Source organism: Sinohyriopsis cumingii, chromosome 4 (genome assembly GCF_028554795.1).
Source record: "Sinohyriopsis cumingii isolate HCF-2022 chromosome 4, ASM2855479v2, whole genome shotgun sequence".
Lineage (NCBI taxonomy): Eukaryota > Metazoa > Mollusca > Bivalvia > Unionida > Unionidae > Sinohyriopsis > Sinohyriopsis cumingii.
Genome location: NC_142964.1, coordinates 130,219,186 through 130,241,364, shown reverse-complemented (window position 1 = coordinate 130,241,364; position 22,179 = coordinate 130,219,186). Strand labels below are relative to the sequence as shown.

The 22,179-nt window shown below is 34.7% G+C and overlaps 1 protein-coding gene across 1 annotated transcript in view; it reads left to right on the top strand.

Moving 5' to 3' along the window:
- LOC149802092 (vacuolar protein sorting-associated protein 33B-like) overlaps window positions 1–22,179 on the top strand; it is an 88,969-nt gene that overhangs the window by 51,613 nt on the left and 15,177 nt on the right. Inside the window, exons 10-16 of the mRNA XM_089956490.1 lie at window positions 1,028–1,114; window positions 1,847–1,940; window positions 3,060–3,134; window positions 4,580–4,644; window positions 10,862–10,963; window positions 14,294–14,464; window positions 21,452–21,547. Of these exons, the coding sequence (XP_089812616.1) occupies window positions 1,028–1,114; window positions 1,847–1,940; window positions 3,060–3,134; window positions 4,580–4,644; window positions 10,862–10,963; window positions 14,294–14,464; window positions 21,452–21,547 (690 nt within the window). The remainder of the gene's footprint in view (window positions 1–1,027; window positions 1,115–1,846; window positions 1,941–3,059; window positions 3,135–4,579; window positions 4,645–10,861; window positions 10,964–14,293; window positions 14,465–21,451; window positions 21,548–22,179) is intronic.

Sequence of the window (22,179 nt, the reverse complement as noted above, 5' to 3'; positions counted from 1 at the left end):
CATTTGGATACACAATATCAAGTGTGAAATATAGTATTTGGATACACATAATTTGTGAAATATAGCATTTGGATACACAATATCATGTGTGAAATATAGCATTTGGATACATATTATGTGTGAAATATAGCATTTGGATACACATTATGATGTGTGAAATATAGCATCTGGATACACATTATGATGTGTGAAATATAGCATTTGGATACACATGATGTGTGAAACATAGCATTTGGATACACATTACGACGTGTGAAATATAGCATTTGGATACACATTATGATGTGTGAAATATAGCATTTGGATACACATCATGATGTGTGAAATATAGCATTTGGATACACATGATGTGTGAAATATAGCATTTGGATACACATTATGATGTGTGAAATATAGCATTTGGATACACATTATGATGTGTGAAATATAGCATTTGAATACACATTATGATGTGTGAAATATAGCATTTGGATACACATGATGTGTGAAATATAGCATTTGGATACACATTATGATGTGTGAAACATAGCATTTGGATACACAGTATGATGGGTGAAATATAGCATTTGGATACACATTATGATGTGTGAAATACAGCATTTGGATACACAATATCATGTGTGAAATATAGCATTTGGATACACATTATGATGTGTGAAACATAGCATTTGGATACACATTATGATGTGTGAAATATAGCATTTGGATACACTTTATGATGTGTGAAACATAGCATTTGGATACACATTATGATGTGTGAAATATAGCATTTGGATACACATTATGATGTGTGAAATATAGCAATTGGATATACATTATGATGTGTGAAACATAGCATTTGGATCAACTCTAGTGTCGTTTGTTTGTAAATGCTATATTGTTTACAGCTGATCTCTTTTGTCATTTTGTCTTTTAATTTGTTTTAGGCTTTTGAATATCAAGTCAAGTGCAGGAACAAAATCACTGTCAAATGTTGTGTTTTAAGATTCATTCTGTTTTTTGAATGTTCATAGATCTTTTTTTCCAGCTATATGATGACATCAGGAACAGACACTTTACCAATGTCTTTGATTTACTTAAGACCAAAGCCAAAGAGCTTCAGACTTTGTCAGATGTAAGTACAGTATGTACAGAATTAAAATTTCTCACCTGTCTACCCTTAATAAATATGAGTTTTTCTTCCATTTAACACAGTATCAAAAGGTATTTATCATCCTTAGACCTACCGAAGTAATTCTGATTGAAATTATTTTAATATTATTGATTTGTAAAGGAATGTAACTTCTATATTTATAAAATTATTCATTGTTCAGTGTTAAAGTAAATGGTTCTGTTTCCTAATTAAATGTATTGGCAGGTTATTTTGTCACACCAGTGAGTGCTGGAATTGCAGGCTAAATCATGCCGTTCAAGACTGTAGCATTTTTCTTCCGGTCTTTGCAAATATTTTCATTCATTTGACATCTTTTGAAAGTAATTGTTATGCAACAAGTCTAGTTGCTGTAGTAGACGCATGTTTATTATAGTTCACTATTGTATCATATTTAGGTAACTTTATGCTATGGGGTGCTGAATAGTGCAACAAGGCATTCACACCTGCAAAGAACATGACTGTCAGATTAGTTAGCAGATCAGTTTTGGGAAGGAATACAGCTTTAAATGTGATGGAAAATTCTTCTTTTAAAAAAATTACAATACATAAAAAAAAGAGCAAAAAGGTGCCTGACTTGAGCTAGTTTTGTCCGATGTGCCCAGTATCGATGCAGTTATGGTTCTTTATGGACCTAAAATGTTTTGTTTGTGATTGTGCCACAGTGTTTTCTTCAAATATTTATTTCTTACTCAGAAAAGGCATGGGCTGAGTTCAGTCGTAGAAATGAAGGATTTTGTTGCCAACGACTTGAAAAATTTGAAGCAGGAAAAACAAAATTTGAGTTATCGTGAGTAATTTCTTTTTATTGTATCCTTGTTGTTTTTAATCATTATTAATACGTGTTGCATGCTGACTTCATCAGTCCAGTATTATGTAACAAGTTAACTGCATATAAGCTAATATCTGTCATTTCTAGATGAGAAAATTAACTGAACTTAAGCACTTGTTAATCTGCCTTCAACCACAAACCATAATTTTCGAAACTGGTTCCTTGTGTTTTTATATGCCCACCTTTTGGTGGAACATATTTTGCTAAGACCAGGTTTTCTGTCTCTGTCCAGTAACATTTCCTTTTTTGCCCAATGACCTCAGTTCTGCGTCATCTACAATTATCAAACTTTATAGATGGCTTGAACAATAGTTTAGGAAAAACCATATTGATTTTGGGGTCAAAATGAAAAAGGGCAAGGTCACTGTTTCTGAAAAAAGAAAAATGGTGCCCACACAATAGATGAGTCTGCATTACATACCTCTGTTATGACTCTAGGTTTTAGAGTGTGTTACAGAAAGAAGTAAATCCAAGAAGTTAAGTAAAATCAACTTTCCCTGGAATGAAAATTTAAGAAAAACTGTTGTGAATAAAATCCCAACAACTCCAGAAGTATAAAATGTTTCAAATTAATTAATTAATTAATTAATTAATTCCTAAAATCTTGAATGTCTTTTTATAGCATAGCAATATAATCCAGAGTGTTTTTCAAGTCCTTGATTATCCCACAAAATATTTTAATCCGAAAAGCCAATGATCACTTTGTAATTCCTGTGAATAATTTAAATAACTAATTCCTCTCAGATTGAATGTGAACACAACTAAATATGTTTCCACGTACTAATCTTAAAATTGGAATTTTATTAACAAAATCTCCATTCATATACAAACTATCATATGACCCATGATGCTAGACATCACTATAAACTGCCACACTGCAGGCATTGTAGTGATATGACTGAAGCATTGTTAAAACCCCAAATCACTCACTTACCCATTTAAGACGAGGTCATTCAGCAACAATATTTCTGTTGTTGTTTAGCTGTCAACATGTAATTTATGCATTTTGGAATTGAATATTTTATAAAAAATTATTACATTTGAGACATATCTTATGTATTTTTGTTTTTCATGCAGATATTGGAGCCTGTGAACGGATTATAGAAAAGAAAACTAAGGCAGATTTTGAGGAGTACATTCAGACTGAACATAGTAAGTTTGGAATAGAAAAGTTGTTAAGATTGACTATAATAAAAGCCATAGTAAAAGCAGTCTAGGGAATAGGATCTATAACAACACACAACAATGTAGCATTAAATAAAAATGTACTGTCAAGTGTTGGATGATAATTATTAATTTCATTAAGTTCTTGGTATTGAAAACTCCATTTGTGGGCAAGTTATCATTGCAGCTGACTTGATTTATTTCCTAACATTTTAAAATATTTTGTTGGGAAATGACGTTTATGTTATAGCTTGGCATGGTGTTCATTCCATAATATGATATGTCCTATTGCATGTACTTGTTTTCTATGTGTGATTGTTCACATTAGCAGATTTGTTGATGGAGGAAAGGCTTTCACAGTTTCTCTAAGTTGAAGTTTTCTTTTAAATCGCTAATTCAGACATACACTGATACATATTTCCACATTTTTTATTTGACATTCAGTCCTGGATGTTCAGAATCAGCTTAAGGAATTAACATTGACTTCCCTTTAGTGCATTTTTGCGGCATTTAACAGGCAAGAATCATTTTATGTTGTCCATCATGCATCAGGTTTGTTTAGTTCAAGAAAGGCAATGATTTCCAGTTTGTTTTCTTGGATTCACTTCATGTATTTCACAGTCTGTCTTCAAACAATACCATAGAGGCATAGAACCTCTCTCGAGGGAGATGACTCCTGCCAAAAATGTATGGTCTCTTATGATAGGTCCTAACTCTACATTAGTAATTAGTGCATTGAGAATTGGGTCTCTCAGGATAGGTAGAGTTTTATAGCAGTGGTCTTTAATGATCGGTTTTACTGTGTTTATTGCTTACTGTATGTGTACTTTCTGATATTTTGAGTGGATGAGCTGTGGCCATCAAGCCTTCAGGTCAAATACATGACAACAAGTAAGCAACATTAAACTGTTTATTATAAACTGTACTTTATAGTAAGTTTCATTAACCAGATTTATTATTAGTGCTTTACAAACATAAAATGTTACAGATATTTAAATTATATACAAGTGCATTTTTTATTCTTTCTTCAGCTTCATTTACTTCATTCATAATTTAATTCTTGACTTGCATGAATGTATTGGTTGTGTTGAATGACACGATATAAAATATTAAATGATGTTATAGTGTCATGAAACACGTCCTTGTCAACAACATATAGTAATTTATGGAGATATAAGCAGGAAAATAGCATTCATTACTTCCGTGTTTAATCTGGGACGGGAGAAGAGTAAACAATGAATATTAGGTGAGATTCTGGGCTTAAAGTGCAAAAAAATGCAGAAGGAAGACACATGGTGTGAACGTTGTTCATAGACACTGTTATAAATGTACAGAGAGCTTTACTTGTATATTTATTAAAATAATTTTAATGAAACATATTAGTAAGACCTTGTTAATAAAGTCCCATTGTTGAATTTTTGTTTGTTTTGCAGGTCTTCTGGAGGGTTCATCTTTAAGGAGTTGTATGAGTTACATAGAAGACTGTATCAACAAACAGGTTTGTCAAGAAAGCAGCCACAATTTGTAGCTTTATGTCTGTCAAGTGTGTCTTGAGTTTTTTACCCAATGATCTTTATTAATCACTTTTTATTAGTTGATACATATTATTTTTGTAATAATAAGATTCTTGCACTTTTTGACTTGAGGACTTTAATTGTATTCTTACACTGTAAATTGAGTTTTCCCTGTGTAACAGTGCATCAGCACAGCTCGTGAAACATATTGTGAATAGCAAAAATAATACTTAACATGTCCTTACATTCTCAAACACTTCACTGTAATATCCTTTTGACCTTGTTTTGAAAATATTTGTCCTACATTAGTCATAAATGTAGTAGTTTGTGACATTCCTTTACGGAGTCAGGAAGTCGCAGTGATGTAAAAGTTTTAGCATAATTTTCACCACCACAGAGTTTTATGTTTGATCAGTTAAAATGTGCATTATGTTCATTCAGCCAAAAAGTGCATTGTGTTTGGTCAATCAGAAAGTGCATTATGTTTGGTCTGTCAGAAAGTGCATTATGTTTGGTCTGTCAAAAAGTGCATTGTGTTTGGTCTGTCAGAAAGTGCATTGTGTTTGGTCTGTCAGAAAGTGCATCATGTTTGGTCTGTCAAAAAGTGCATTGTGTTTGGTCTGTCAGAAAGTGCATTGTGTTTGGTCTGTCAGAAAGTGCATTGTGTTTGGTCTGTCAAAAAGTGCATTGTGTTTGGTCTGTCAGAAAGTGCATTGTGTTTGGTCAATCAGAAAGTGCATTGTGTTTGGTCTGTCAGAAAGTGCATTGTGTTTGGTCTGTCAAAAAGTGCATTGTGTTTGGTCTGTCAGAAAGTGCATTGTGTTTGGTCTGTCAGAAAGTGCATTATGTTTGGTCTGTCAGAAAGTGCATTGTGTTTGGTCTGTCAGAAAGTGCCTATGTTTTTTGTCAATGCAGAAGTGCATTATGTTTGGTCAGTCACATAGTACCTTATGTTTTGGTCAGTCAGAGAGTGTATTATGTTTGGTCAGTCTGAAAGTGCATTATCTTTAGCCTGTTAGAAAGTGCATTGTGTTTAGTCTGTTAGAAAATTCATTATGTTTGCTCAGTCAGAAAGTGCATTATGTTTAGTCAATTAGAAAGTGCATTACGTTCGGGCAGTAGAGATTGTTCAGAAACCAAACTCTCCCAGTTTTATTCCAGACTCTTTATGGTATCAAAGGCCAATGGATAGCTCAGGTCAAAAATCGACTTAGTCCATCTTAGCTAAATACATTTCCACACTGAAGTTTAATATTAAAATGGCTCAATCAGTCATGCTTTCCATCAAAAGGGACAAATTTGAAATCAATTTTGATTCGACTGATGCATATTTCCAAGTCATTTTTCTTCTAGGCTCATGTAAATTCCTTTTGTTTGCCTACTAAGGTAAAATATACATTTCATTTGCACCCATTTGGTCTCAAATTAATTCCAGTGGCATTCATACCGATTATCAACTGCATCACCCTGTTTAGCTACACTTCACCAACAGAGATTGTGGTGTACTTGGATGATTACTTCCTAAAACACAGACAATAAGTTCAGTTCTGATGAAGGGCATAAATGATCTGTTTCTTTTCGGCTACCTAGAGTTTTTAGTGAACTGGGAATAGTCAGCACTTGACCCATGCTAGCATTTTGACAGGAAGTTTATCACCAATCTCAAATTCATCTATCTTCCTCACACATGCATGATACAGGTTATTGAACTCTGTTATGACTCTAATGTCTTAAAGCTACATAATGTAAAAAGCAAAATCAGCAAGGTTTCTAAAACTTAATATATAATTTAATTATCTAAGATATAAAAATGAAAATTTTAGAGGAACTTACAGTGTTAAGAACTAAGTCCAAAATAATCACAAAAGTTCTATCACATGGTCCAATAGAACGAAGTGCTCAGAATGAATTCTATGTTTTGAATGTGCTGATATGCCAATATCCAAGAATATGCTGAATGGTATCACAAGTCTGAAAGAAGTGGCAACAGCCTTGAATGTGCTGAAGTACCAGCCACCTTGAATGTGTTAACAGTCTTGATTGCCCACAGTAGCATAGTCCAAAATGTCTTTGAGTAAATTCACAATAGTTCCAAAATGTTGCTTTAGTTGTATGAGCACTTTGTAATTCCAATAGTTAAAAAAAAAATATATCATCTCAAACAAAATCCAAACACACCATTAAATACATCTGCAGACTGATATTAAAACAATAACAGGAAAATAAGAATCCAGATTAGGAATGAAATAATTGCACATTACACTTTCTCTCCATAAATCTATTACTGTTGTATTTCACAATATCACTTAGGTGACAATCCTCTGATCTTGTCCCACATGACTTGTGTCACAACACTCCCGCACCTGACTTAGTTGCCCAGTGGGATATTACCCCAACAATTTCAATATATAGGTTGATATTAAGAATTGTCAACACCTATTTATAGCTTATAGCAATCTACAGTCATGTACCAGAAGTAAAGACATTATAGAGATACATAACTTGCAAATTCAGTTTCCAACAGGGGATTGATTCCAGTGAGAGAGTTCCTGGAACTCCTGAATGCTTATTGTGGTAGTGTATTGGTAGTGTACCTAATTTTGCTTTGCTGACATTTCATACGTCCTTTGTAAGGTCCTTCTGGCCCAGAAGTGCCCCTTTTTCCCAGCCAACTTGATTAAAAATTTAGAATAACAACTAATGTAGAATTATTCTAGGATCAGTGATGCAACAGAAGTTGACTCATGGCAAGAATTTCTCAGAGAATGTTCCAACCAGAAATTGTGGTACTTATGACAATCAGTTCAGGGGGAGGGGAAACAAATTACCCAACTCATGCATTCTGGTTTGGAAGTTTCTGTACTAGTGCTCTCAGCTAAATATATATAACTGTAGAGATCAGACACATTCCCAGCATGTTTGATATCATGGCTGACTCTTCAAGAAAAGGTCAGATCCTTCATACCATTTGGTCCATTCATTAGTTGGTTTTTGATCAGATTTGTCCACTTCGGGTTGGGGGAACATCCAACGATTTATCTTTTTTATGACAAGGTGGAATCACAAACTGACCACATTTGTTTGGGACCACCCTTGTCTGGGCCATGGGTGCATTATCAGTCAATTGGAAGGGGTTTGGGGTCTTCTGGCTACACTCCTAATACCAAAACATACAGAAACTGAAAGGTTAGAAGAGATAACGACTCTGATGGTCTCTTGCAGGTGAGACAAGTTAAGAAAGGAATTTCAGCCTTTGATTGTGGAGTGAATCTCATAAGCTAGAAGGCCCTCCACTTTGAAGGGATAAGAGGGCAAGGGTCAACAACATTGTCCCTTTGAGTGCCTTAAACCTGCACCTGGCTGATTTCTTTCTATGGCTGTTTGAGGAGAAAAGTTAACTCTCAAAATAATACTGACCTATGACACTTTCAGGCAGAGGTTATATTGGCCATAAAGATCAATCAGACCTCCTAGCCAATTTTGACTTCAATAGGAGAAAGTTCCTCAACCTTATTCCAAAATGGAACCTCTCATGGATTTGACATTACTCAATTCAAATCAATTTGAGCCTTTAGATGGAATGTTGCCGAAGCATCTAAAATGCAAGACATACTTTTGATAGCCTTTGCTTCAGCACAGAATGCAAGCAAGTTGTATGATCTTTGAATGGACCCAAACTCTCTCCAGATCAGTTTTGGATGGTTCTGCAGTCTTGATGATACAACCAGGCTTTTCAGTCAGAGAATCAACATATCGTATCTGTCATGAATACATCAAGAAGGGTGACCATGCAGACCCTGTCCATGCCCTAAAGCATTATTTGAAGCACACATCAGAAACTAATGGAACACAAATGTATCTCTTTCTTCTGGTGATATCAGGGATTGAGGCTGTATTCCCTCAAGCCCTATTGTAGCAGAAGTGGAGTTATTACAGTCAGTGTACTCTGAAGTCTCAAACAATCAAATTCACCTCATGAAGATTTCGGCTCAAGAAATTAGAACAGTCTCTGTGGGTCTATCTTTTGAATGTAATGTTTCAATCTGAGACATGATTGTAGCTGTTGGATGGCATGCACAGTCAATCTTATCTTATCAAGTTTTATCTGCAGAATCTTGGTTTGCACAGACAAGATTTGAATCAGGTGGATTCAGTAGCTGATGCCTAGATTACCACTAGACCCATTTGATGTCAGTAATTAAGTGCTTTCACTGGATTCACCCTCAGAATGTATTGGCATGATGAGTTTATTAGTTATTGTGAAATCAGGTTTTTTTTCTTATAGGGAATCTAGCCATGCTTCCCTTGAATGTTGCCCTTGGTAGAGATTGGAAGCTCAGAATTTCCTCGTCCTATTACTTATACCCTCAGTGTTAATGTGATAAAGAATGTACTCAAAGGAAGTAGCAAATTTGTTAGTAAAAGATGCTTGTTTTGAGGATGCTTACTCAATCACGTTACAGTAAAACCCTCCCAACCTTCTCACAAATGTGAGCATCTTAGTTGATATATCAAAGAGCTTAAAACTGGTGCCACCTAGCAGTGGTCAAGGGGAGGTAATGTATCATAGTTGCTTCCCTTTCTCTATGTCATAACTTCCATATTCCCAGTTTTTGGGGGGTGGGGTGGGGTTGAAGACTCAAAACAATTGTGTTTTGAGGTTCCAAGGGGCATTTGGTCAGTGCACTTGTTCCAAAAATAATGTCCATTTGAGAATAAGTTATCATTTCATATAAGATTATAGGAAATCACTGGAAAGTTAGATATGATTTTAAAAGAAATAACATCTATTTTTCTTTGAAGTATTTAATACATTTTACAAGCAAAAACTAGTTGGTAGATTCAGCATTGCACAATACCACACACATACACACATTTACTGACACTCACATAATCAATATGGACATAAATAAAAAAGATACCACATTTATCTTTAAAATCCGTAGGACAGTGGAATATTTTCTTAATTAAATGCTATCTGTGCTGCTTTCACTAGTTCATTGGGGGGATGGATGGATTAAAGGTAATGCAGGTGTCATTTGTGTCCATCTTTGCACTGATTATCACTAGATGTTAACTGTTGTTTAAATTCCCCAAAGATCTTGTTGAATTTTTTCTCAGCATAGAAAATGATCTTTCTGTTTTGATGTGAGAGAGAGTGTCCAGTATGATGGATGGTGTTTCTTTGTGAGCTGATGATGTTCACGTACATGTACTTTCCTTTTATTCTGTTAATAGCAGCTGTATATTCATTTTTACAAATCTTTTCTTGTTGCAATAATTAATTAGGAGAACTGGATAGTGTACCAGTGTGTACTTTAAAATTAATGACACCAGATGTTCAGCGAAACAGGATGCGACTCTTGAATGTTCTATGGCTGAAAAAATGTTAGAGAAGAGGGACCTTTTTCAGGAAAATGACAAATCAGTAGTACTTTGCAAATTTAGAAAGAGGAATATGAGTGATGCAATACTGCTCTCAGGTTGAACACATCATCAAGCTTGTTGCAGAATTTGTGGCCTTGACTTCACACTCAGCTAAAGACAGAGATGTAGACTGGTTAAAGTGTGTGTTGTATATAAAATTTGTCAGTATGTTTTGTGTTTGTATTCTGGTACTAATCCACATGGATTTTGCCAATTTGTAACAAGAATTTTAACCAGCTGCAGATCCAGGTTAGTAGTAAAAATAAATGTGCATTTTTCACATAGTTTATTGTAATTATGATTATTGTAAATAATTGATTATACTTTTATTGTCAGGTTTGCCTTTTTGCCACTTAGGTTATGCTTAGACTTTTCTAGGGGTTGGTAGGTACAAGAGAAAAGTTCCCAACGTAATGTGATTGTGTAAGTATTTTTGGAGAAACATAATTTGCATACAATATCCATTTTCTTGAAGTACTGAAAAATATCTTCATCACATACACAGATATTGTCATCTGTTTTAGATGTTTGTTGAGCCTACTTGAAATAAAAATAACTTTGACATCCTTGTTCATGTCCAAACATGTCTGTCCATTCATCTGTTCACACCTAAATTAAAGTCGGTGTTAAATTTTTGTTTTTAAACTCAGTGTTAAGGTCTTTTACTTTCAAGCTAAACAACAGGTGGGTTCAACATAACTAAATAACAGGTGGGTTCACCAAGGAGTCTGTTGTTTACATATTTCACTGTGTTTTTCCATTTTGCCTCAATAGGAGAAACTGATCGGTACCCTGCGGCTGATGTGTCTGTTGTCGCTCACACAGGATGGAGTTCCAGCAAGAGACTACAGAAACTTGAAGACATGGTTCCTACATGTAAGAACTATCACATATGACAAATTTACTTGTGTGTTAAGATACAATTCTTTTCTAATAGGTCACAGAGTCAGTGTGCACCCTTGCAGGATTTGTACAATATAGACACAATGTCTGACAAAGAAAGATTTAATGCACTGAAAGTAGTGAAAATATTTGAAAAGTTATTTTTTTTTTAACCTAAGTATGATACAGAGGAGCTGACCATTATTAAATGTCTGAATTGTCATTGGGTTGTTTTTATGAAAATGAACAAAATCAGCCGAGTGATCTTTTTCAGTTTGCAATGATCAGACTATTTTTTTTCTGAATCCCATTTATGGCAAAGCACATGACTGCATGGAAGTAATTGTTTATTCACTATATCCCATAATTTTTCTTGGTTGAGAGGATAAAAATAAGCTTGGCATGTGACTTAATTATAATAGTCTCCATGAAAAATCTGAAGGAAAATTCAAGTACCATATTGAGGTTACTTGCATTTCTGTTTTGAAAGTTGTATAATACAAGAAAACTTTGTAGTCTCGGTGATTCCTGTAAACAGATACCTTCCAGTCACATGATATGAGCTTGGTATAGCGCAGTTATCGTTTTTAAAGGTGACAAAGTTTCTTTAAGAGGTGGGCATGAGATTGAAATCAATAACTGATTTCTTTACCCCAGAATCAAGCTTATATCATCATTGTTAAGAATGATAATGCTGATAAAGCCTTCAGGACCAAGACAATAGTTAAAGTGAAAGAAACTTCTGATGAAGAATTACATTCCACAGTGGCAGAAGAAAAGAAGATAAACTACCACACCCAAAGGAAAGTAATTGAAAGCTGTGTCTGATACATGTAAGCTAGAGGTGCATACAATTTTTCAATCCTCTGCACTGTTAGAGTATGGTAGGAAGCATTACAGAGGAGAATCCTAAGTAAATAGGGTTATATATATATATATATATATATATATATATATATATATATATATATATATATATATATATATATATATATATATATATTCATGCAGGTGATGTGAAATATACAGTGTAAATGACGTCATATTTTATTTTGAGGTTGGCCCTTCATGATCACTTAATTGGCTCATTTTTTCAAACGAATGGCATCAATTGACCCCTTTTTTGTCAATCCTGGCTGAAACACTGCAGTGTAGACCAAGATCTATTATCATTTAAGGCAGATCAAGGTCTGTGATATTTGTTCATTTATGAATCAAAGTTTACAATATAGGCCCTGATTACTGCTTTCTTAGTTGGGAAAGTATGTTATACAGATCTCTACATAAACAGCATGTTGTTACAATAACAAACAAAGTTGAGCAAAAATACACTAACACATTTTTTAATGTATTCTTGTTATGGAAAACAATTTAATTTTAAGTGTTTAGTCCAAAGTTATCATTTTACTGCTGTAAGCATAGTTCATATTTAATGCTAGCACATTTATGTAAGCTATTGAACTGAGAGAAGTTATTGATGTTCCGTGCATGTTTGAAATGATAGTACTTAAAAAACTCAAAATGCTTATGTACAGCCACATACTTAACTGCAAACTGAATTGGTCTTGATCACACAGCAGTTTGTTGCTCTTTAAAAGACACGATTAATGTTTGGATGATTATGACTCACTTCTGTTGTTGTTTGTGTTTTATGGTCTTCACACAATGCCCCTTCAGATTTTAAAAAGCGAAATTAGTTCCAAGTCAGTAAGTACAACAGTAGGAAGTTGACATAATTACATAGCATTCAGTCATTCATTAGTTTTACTACCTGCATTTGTATTAGACATTTGAGTTGTGTGGCAGTGTGATCAAGATGCCCTGATAAGTCAGGAATCCTCCAATGGGTGAGGCATGCGTGCCATCAAAATAGTGCAGAATGTCATTTGGCTGTCAGGACTTGGGGCAGGGCAAGGAATACTGCTCATTCATGCCATTTTGATGTTTATAGAGAGTCTATTGTGACTATGTACTATATATATTAAATTAATGTGCATTATGTGTGAGTGGCAAAATAGGGATAAATGTTCATAGAATAATACTATAACCTGGCTCCATGGTCTCACCTGAGAACAGAGAAGTAACAACTTCAGTCATAGAGATCAGATATCACACTAATGTGTACAGCCATTTTAGGAAAATGTAACAGGTTATATTACTCTTTGTATTTTAAAGCATATCTCTTTTACATTAAAACATAGATTTTAGTCTTGACATTTGCAATTTCAATACCTCACACCATAGTTACAAAACTGAGCAGAAAATGAATTCAGCTGATCCTGAGTTTCAGCAGTTATACTTGGAGCCATTTAATGAGGCTGGCATTTTGCAGATAATGCAGAAATTTCCGAAGGTCTAGTTGTATTTTATGTGAAGTTATTGAATACCAGACTTATGGAATTAAGAGCTTGAGTTGGGAGCCTTAGTGTAAATCCTAGTCAGATCAAGCAAGGATCTTTTGCATGTCTCAGGGCAAGATATTTCACTGCCACTTTTGGCACTAGATATTCTATGTCTCTGGGCAAGATATTTCACTGCCATTTTTGGCACTAGGTATTCTATGTCTCTGGGCAAGATATTTCACTGCCATTTTTGGCACTAGATATTCTATGTCTCTGGGCAAGATATTTCACTGCCATTTTTGGCACTAGGTATTCTATGTCTCTGGGCAAGATATTTCACTGCCACTTTTGGCACTAGATATTCTATGTCTCTGGGCAAGATATTTCACTGCCATTTTTGGCACTAGATATTCTATGTCTCTGGGCAAGATATTTCACTGCCATTTTTGGCACTAGATATTCTATGTCTCTGGGGAAGACACTTCACTGCCATTGTTTGCCTCTAGATATGGTGTGTCTCAATGCAAGATACTTCACTGCCAGTCTTTGGGCACTAGATATGGTGTGTCTCAGTGCAAGATACATCACTGCAATTTTTTTGGCATTAGATATGGTGTGTCTCAGTGCAAGATACATCACTGCAATTTTTTTGGCACTAGATATGGTGTGTCTCAGTGCAAGATACTTCACTGCCAGTCTTTGGGCACTAGATATGATGTGTCTGAATGCAAGATACTTCACTGCCAGTTTTTTAAAACTAGATATGGTGTGTCTCAGGCAAAATACTCCCATTGCTTTGGCACTATGCAGCCTTTCATGTGGTGTGCCTGTGGGCAAGATTCTTCACTCCCATTTCTTTGGCACTACATAAATGTTCATGTTGTAAGGTGGTGTTATGCAATAAACAATTAGAGCTTGAAGTCATATTTTGTGCTTTTGAAATTTTGTGTATGGGGTCTTATTTATTTTGTTTGTTATTTAGAGCCATGGATTTGAGCAGATGTTAACATTCTACAACATGAAGAAGCTTGGTTTGTTCAAGGAACAGAATCAGGGTTTCCAGTCAGCTAAGCCCCTACCCAAGATGGGCACTGCTATAGATCCGCTAGCTGGGAATAGCAATTTTAAAGCGCTTCGGAAAAGACTCAACTTGGTGAGGTTCTGTTCTTACTTGTACCAATAAAAAATTGTAACTGTGAAAGGACATTGTTTGGTTTGCCCATCAAATGGTTCTAAAATGTGATATAAATTTTTTTTTTGCAGATAAACTTATCTTTTTCATAAAATTAAAATGTTACAGATGTCTAGACTGAAGTGCATTGAATACATGATTATTAGGTATAGTGAAAAATATATTGTTGTCACTGATTCAAACTATGAGCGGAGTTTAACTCTTTTTAAAAAGACTTGTCTGTAATAAAAAAAGAATAGATTTTTGGGCCTCAGTTCAAGAAATATTGATCTGTATAAAATACAAAGGCCAATTTTGTGCCAGTGTTTAACAGTAACAGTTAATATATTTCTTGCTTGGGGGTTGAAACTTGTCAACACATTTTTGGTTAAATGAAGAAAAACTCAGAATATACTTATGTACATAGAGACTGCAGTAAAACTTTACTTTAGGTGTAACTTTAAGAAATCTTCTCCCCTTCACCCTGCACTGCCCTTGCCTTTTGTAGATTGGCTTTAAATAATATATGGTATGTGTGTGAAAGTCCTAACAGATAAACAATGCTACACTTAGCTTCTTTTCTAAACTTATGAAAGCAAAAGACTTGACATCTGTTGCACAAAATATGAATATAATATTTGTCCTGGACAGCTGTAACCCTAATAACATCATTAATCCATGTCCAAACAGTCTGTTCCTGTCCCTGTCATTTCATTTCTGTCCATCTGCCAGTTCATTCTGTTTTTATCCATATGTTGTTGTGTTTGTCTGCCAATGGAAAGAACCGTCTGTCTGTCTCACCAATAGGATGACTGTTTATGTCATTTTCAGATAGTTTGTTCATACTGAAGATCTGTTAAAAAAGTAATGCATCACGAATGTTAGCATTTTTTTCATACATGCACTACCTGTTTTGCCCTTTAAAGGAAATTTTTAAAACTTTTATTCAGATGAAAGAAATTAAGAGGAAGCTGTAGATTTGAAAGAGATTTGAAAGAGAGATTTCTTATTCTTCATGATGTGTATAACTGCTTACCTACATAAATGCCTGCATACATATACTGTTCATATATACAATAATTGCATATTTTGCTAATAACAATGTAAGTTTTTGGAATGTATGTCATTCAAAAAATAAATTTTCAAAACATACTTGCTAAACTCTGTATCAGTTGCATCTCATGGAGTTGAATATCTAAGCATAGCACAAATAAGAAATAGCTAACCGTGTATGTGATTTAAAAATGCAGTGCCAGTAAGAATAAGCATGTATTTTGGTGCATAAATATTATCTTGATGAAACAGCAAATTTTTGTGTGAATGTGTCTCTGTATGCAGTTGTTCCATAGAGGGCAAGAAAATGTGTGTAAATATATATGCATGCTCCAAAAGGGGGATATTTTATTGCTCCAATGAAAATGAATGTTATTGCATTGACATGAAACATGATCAGTATAATATAGTAACTTTGATATCTTTAATCTGAAAATGGCAAAAATAACTACACTTCACTATTAAAATAAATTTTTGGTATAGATGAATAATTTAATGAAGAAAATAATTCCCAATGATACAAGTAAGAACTGTCTGCACCAAATGCCAAAAAAAACCAAACTTGTAATAAGTAAGAAAATGTTTGCCATACTAAATCAGAATCAGAGTATTCAAGGCATACTTCTAAATAGTCTTACCTGTGTATATAATGGACATTTATACCTGATTGTCCAAGGAAGAAATCAGAGTACTAAAGGCATACTTCTAAATAGTCTTACCTGTGTATATAATGGACATTTATACCTGATTGTCCAAGGAAGAAATCAGAGTACTAAAGGCATACTTCTTAAATAGTCTTACCTGTGTATATAATGGACATTTATACCTGATTGTCTAAGGAAGAAATCAGAGTGCTAAGAGCAACTATTCTTAGGTGTATATTAAATTTATGTGTATGCCTAAAAAAGGATGCTTTCTTGCTCTGGATAATTCACGATTATTAGAATTTTCCCTTACTCAGAGCATACATGTTTTAGACGTCTTAGAGTTCAAAATTATTGGTTATGTCACACTGTATTCATCAGCAACTACTGTTGATCACATGAACATTGTAGCACTATGGAACATCCATTATCCCTTGTCAGACCAAGGTCATCACATATGAGGACTGTACTTGGAAAAGGAAGGTGAAAGAGGCAATTGAAATATGACAACATAGGCCAGCACTAAACAGGGATGAGAGGCTTGAATACCACCCATCTACACCAGTCTCCTTGTATCACATGACCATTATAAGTCACATTATGAACAGGAACAGTAGTCTCTGATGGAGGCAGTGTGATATTGCCAAAAATTTCAAAATCTAAGACATCTAAGATTTTTATGCTCTGAGTAAGGGAAAATTGTAATAATCATGTGTATACCTGATTGTCCAAAGAAGACATCAGTGCTAGCAACTATTCTCACTGCTGTATAAAATTTATATGTATACCTGCAGCAAAATGCAAATATTCTCAGCTGTATATAAAATTTGTGTGTTCCTGATTGCTTAAGGAAGAAAACAGTGTTAAAAGCATCTGTTCTCACCTGTGTATAAAATTTACCATATATACTCACATATAAGCCGAATAATTTTGGGGGAAAAAATGCCTGGAAGAAGGGGGGTCAGGTTATCCATGGGCCAGTATCTAAACTTTACAGTTTTTAGGTCTTTTTGTTGACTACTGTAATGGCTGTAAATCTTAGGACACGAAAAAATAATTTTTCCATGTCCTAAGACATAGGCATGACCCGACAATTATTAAACTGTTATAAAGTACTATGATTGATTTTGTTATTATTTTGCATGTGCATATTTTCTGATTTCTTAAAAACGAAATTAAATAAAGGTAAATACAGACTTCATATTTCACAGGCCGGTTGAGTTTACCTGGGAGACCCGGCTGAACTAATAATGTACAGTACTTACACAGTGCAAAGCGTGCATAGCGTAACTTAAATCCTTATTTATTCACAAACATATTAGATACAGATTTTGCTTTATTCATTGTTCTGACCAAATTGCATTCTTCCAGATAATATTTCAGCTAGTCCCTAATAGCTGTTTCATTTACGTTGAATCACTTGCTCATGAGTTACTCATTTTCATTGATATAAGCGATCCTACAAATTGAGGTAATATTTTTAAAAAGGTACATGCATTTAATTGTAAAAGGTACATAACCAGCATAATTTACATGTTCACGAAGAGTGGTAATAATGAAGGTTAAAATTCACATATAGATCAAACTAAGACAACATCAATCAGTTTTAGTTTTGTGTTTTGGCTGAACAAACATCATAACTTTCCACACAATGGAAAGTTTGATGTTTCTGCGTATCATGTGTTGATAGTCAGTGAATTTGTCTTTTGTTTTGCGACAGCACTACAGGCCAGTTAATCATTAAAACCCTGAAGCTGGCTTGTATTAAGAGGAAATTTTGACCGGCAACTATACAAGTAAATTGATGTGTAATATTAGCATGATTACTGTAGTTTTGAAAAATGGGATGTAAGGCATACCAATGAACTTTTCAAAAGCCAAGTAGGGAGACTGAATAAAAAAATAGAGATTGGGACCTAAAATCATGAGGTTTTTCATGGCATTTTTAAAGCTTTGTTTTCACTAAATTGATCAATCTTCCTGGTCCAATATGTGTGAAATTCACAAATTTCTCCCTGTGATGAGCCCTATTTCCCCCAGGACATGCCCTATTTTCATATTCTGGTTATCTCTGGTCAAACTGCACAATAGCTAAAGATTAGTTTTAAATAAACAAGCAAGAAAGCCAGCACGACTAATTAAAAGTTAATCTTTATCGATTCAACTATTTTGTGAAAACAACTGGCCCTCCATCATAATTCAAAGAAACCATGTTCTACATTATTGTGTGTTATGCAAGCACCAGCAATTGATTGGCAAATAAAGGATTCCCAGTTTTATTGAACTAAAGGTACCAAAGTAGCCAGCCTCATGGTACGGTAGATGTGGCAACTATTTTCCCCTCGTACATCTGACCTTATTCCCTCATTGTCAACTTGTAAAGCATTTAGTATTGTTTATTATAAAACAAGTATTCTGAATTAGTTTTTTGAAGACACATTTGCTGCATGGTATGTATTTTCATTCCTTCTTTAAATTTAATGATGGTAATTAACATTGGTGTATATAGTATAAAAATGCCAGGTGTTCACACATGTAAGTTTCTTTCATGGGAATGGCACTAAAGCATATGGAGTTACAGCATTTGTAGTGATCACTCTTGAGATTGAAATTAAATGTGTACAATTTTTTTGTTCTGGTTTATTTTTTATTTTTGTATTGTTGTAGAATTTGTAAAAAATCATTAATTTACATGAATAATGTTTAAACTTAACATTCTGTTTAGTGAAGAAGCGAATTCTTTCTAGTAATTATATACATTAAGTACACACAATCCTGTGACATGGACATCAAGTACACACAATTCCTTGACATGAATATCAAGTACACACAATTCCATGACATGGACATCAAGTACACACAATTCTGTGACATGGACATCAAGTACACACAATTCTGTGACATTAGGTTCTTATCCTTGCATAGTCAAATCTATTGAAGCATAATGTCCAGGCAGATCAGAATCTACTCTGTTTGCTTGAAATTAAAGGAGAATGAGCCAGTTAGATTTTCTGACCAGTCAAAAAGTTGCATTTCTGGAAACATTTTCAAGCCTGAAATTCATTGCATAATGGCAGATGTGGGTCTATGATGTTTGCAGGTGCATATTGTACACAAATATGGCAATCAAAATATTTGTATGATATCACACATTACATGATTTAAGATAAGGTCAGAATAATTCCAGGTGTAAAGTGGAGAAGTCATAAGATGTCCATAGTTACACAGACTTTTTATGATAATTTCCTTGTACCTAAATGGAACACAGCTCTGCAGAAAGTTTAACTCTTGCCAATATTGCAATATGATCTCCACAGGTAAGATGGGGATTTGATAAGTACTTGGAAGAATCAATCATTGTTGCAGCTAGTAATGACTTGAAATATCATATAAGAGCTTATTTTTGTGGTTCAATACATTTTGTTCACCAATTATTGTAGAGAATAATTTAATACTCATGTCTGTCAAACAATGATCCTCATGTTTAAATTTATAAAACATTTTATTTTATTTACATGAACTTTTCATGGAAGTTTTATTTTCATAGATGCTTGATTGATTGCAGATATGGTGAAAGTAAAATCCCTGTATAAATAACCTTCTCAACAGTTCAGAGTTTTATTGGCAGTGTGTTCCTGGTCCTTTCTGAAGTTAAATATATGATGTGTTCTAGGTCGTTTTTGAAGCGTAATATATGCTGTGTTCCAGGTCGTTTTTGAAGTGTAATATATGCTTTTTGATGTGATAAAGATTATCTAGACATGTAATGTAGAATTTCAGGCACACTACTACTGCTACTACTACCACTACAACTAAAAATAATCATGTCTTTAACTTTTCTTTTCACTTTGAACAAGTAACATTAGTTGTAATCAGTTATTTTTGTCAAAAATAAATAGAACATGCAAAGTGAGTTGAGGCAAGGTACCAGGCTCAAGGGTACTTGAAACAGTCTGTGTACACTAAAGTTCAAAGTCACAACCCACCAGCTACTAGATTGATACTCTACCACCTAAGCTATCATGTCCCTTGTGTGCACGAGTATATGCCACCTCTTGATTGTGTATCCTCCAAGTGTATGCCACTTCTTAATTGTATAACCTCCAAGTGTATGCCACCTCTTAATTGTGTATCCTCCAAGTGTATGCCACTTCTTAATTGTCTATCCTCCAAGTGTATGCCACTTCTTAATTGTGTAACCTCCAAGTGTATGCCACCTCTTAGTTGTGTACCCTCCAAGTATATGCCACTTCTTAATTGTGTACCCTCCATGTGTATGCCACCTCTTAATTTTGTATCCTCCAAGTGTATGCCACTTCTTAATTGTATATCCTCCAAGTGTATGCCACCTCTTAATTGTGTAACCTCCAAGTGTATGCCACCTCTTAGTTGTGTACCCTCCAAGTATATGCCACTTCTTAATTGTGTACCCTCCATGTGTATGCCACCTCTTAATTTTGTATCCTCCAAGTGTATGCCACTTCTTAATTGTATATCCTCCAAGTGTATGCCACTTCTTAATTGTGTACCCTCCAAGTGTATGCCACCTCTTAATTGTGTACCCTCCAAGTGTATACCACTTCTTATTTGTGTAACCTCCAAGTGTATGCCACCTCTTAATTGTGTACCCTCCAAGTGTATGCCACTTCTTAATTGTGTACCCTCCAAGTGTATGCCACTTAATTGTGTACCCTCCAAGTGTATGCCACTTCTTAATTGTGTAACCTCCAAGTGTATGCCACCTCTTAATTGTGTACCCACCAAGTATATGCCACTTCTTAATTGTGTACCCTCCATGTGTATGCCACCTCTTAATTTTGTATCATCCAAGTGTATGCCACCTCTTAATTGTGTACCCTCCAAGTGTATGCCACCTTTTAATTGTGTACCCTCCATGTGTATGCCACCTCTTAATTTTGTATCATCCAAGTGTATGCCACTTCTTAATTGTGTACCCTCCAAGTGTATGCCACTTCTTATTTGTGTAACCTCCAAGTGTATGCCACCTCTTAATTGTGTACCCTCCAAGTATATGCCACTTCTTAATTGTGTACCCTCCAAGTGTATGCCACTTCTTAATTGTGTAACCTCCAAGTGTATGCCATCTTTTAATTGTGTACCCTCAAGTTCTGTATGGACTTGCTTATAAGTCTTTTGCAATGGCAGATCAGGGTTTATGTTGCTTGCTGTTGGACTCTATTTATAAGCAATTAATTATATGTACAGTATATTTGATCAAATCACCTTATTTCCATCCAAATTTGACTTTCAGGTTCCAAGTGAAGACGTAGACCTGAAGAATCCAGTAGATATGTCCTATGTGTTCAGTGGGGCCTACTCCCCTCTGTCCTGTAAACTTATTGAGCAGGTAAGAGTCGCTTTTCTTGCAAAAGAGATACAGAGAAACCCTACTAATACATGATAATCAGGGTCCACAGAAAATGCTGTTGTGCTATGTAAAATATTATGCAATAATTAGACAAGTCAGTTAACTGAAGAAAATATGTGCATCTCAAGGGGTGGGGTACAAAATGGGGGGCTTCAGGGATGCAGCTACTAACTTGAATTGATGTTTATTAGATGAGAATTATTTAAAATAGTGAGTACATATTGGGGTGAGGGGTACAAAACTACTGCTTCATTGACTCAGATACCAACTTGCTTTGAAACATATTAAATGAGCAATATGTAATAGGTGTAGCGGTATTTGGAAGAAATAACTTTACGTCTCCGTGGGTTTTTGTACTTTAATCAGACTTAATGATCACTAAATGAAGACTAAGAAGATGAAGATCAGCAAGATGAAGACCAATGACGTGTAGTATTTTGGTGTGCAATATTTACTTTCTTTGATACAATTTGCAAAACGTATTGAGTAACATATTGCACCCAGAAATGCTGAAGTTGAAGTTCACTCCTGGAGAGTCATTGGGGGAGTGAACAGTTGAACAGGGGACTTGTTAATGTAATTAATGTAATCGGCAGTTGCATGTTAGACAC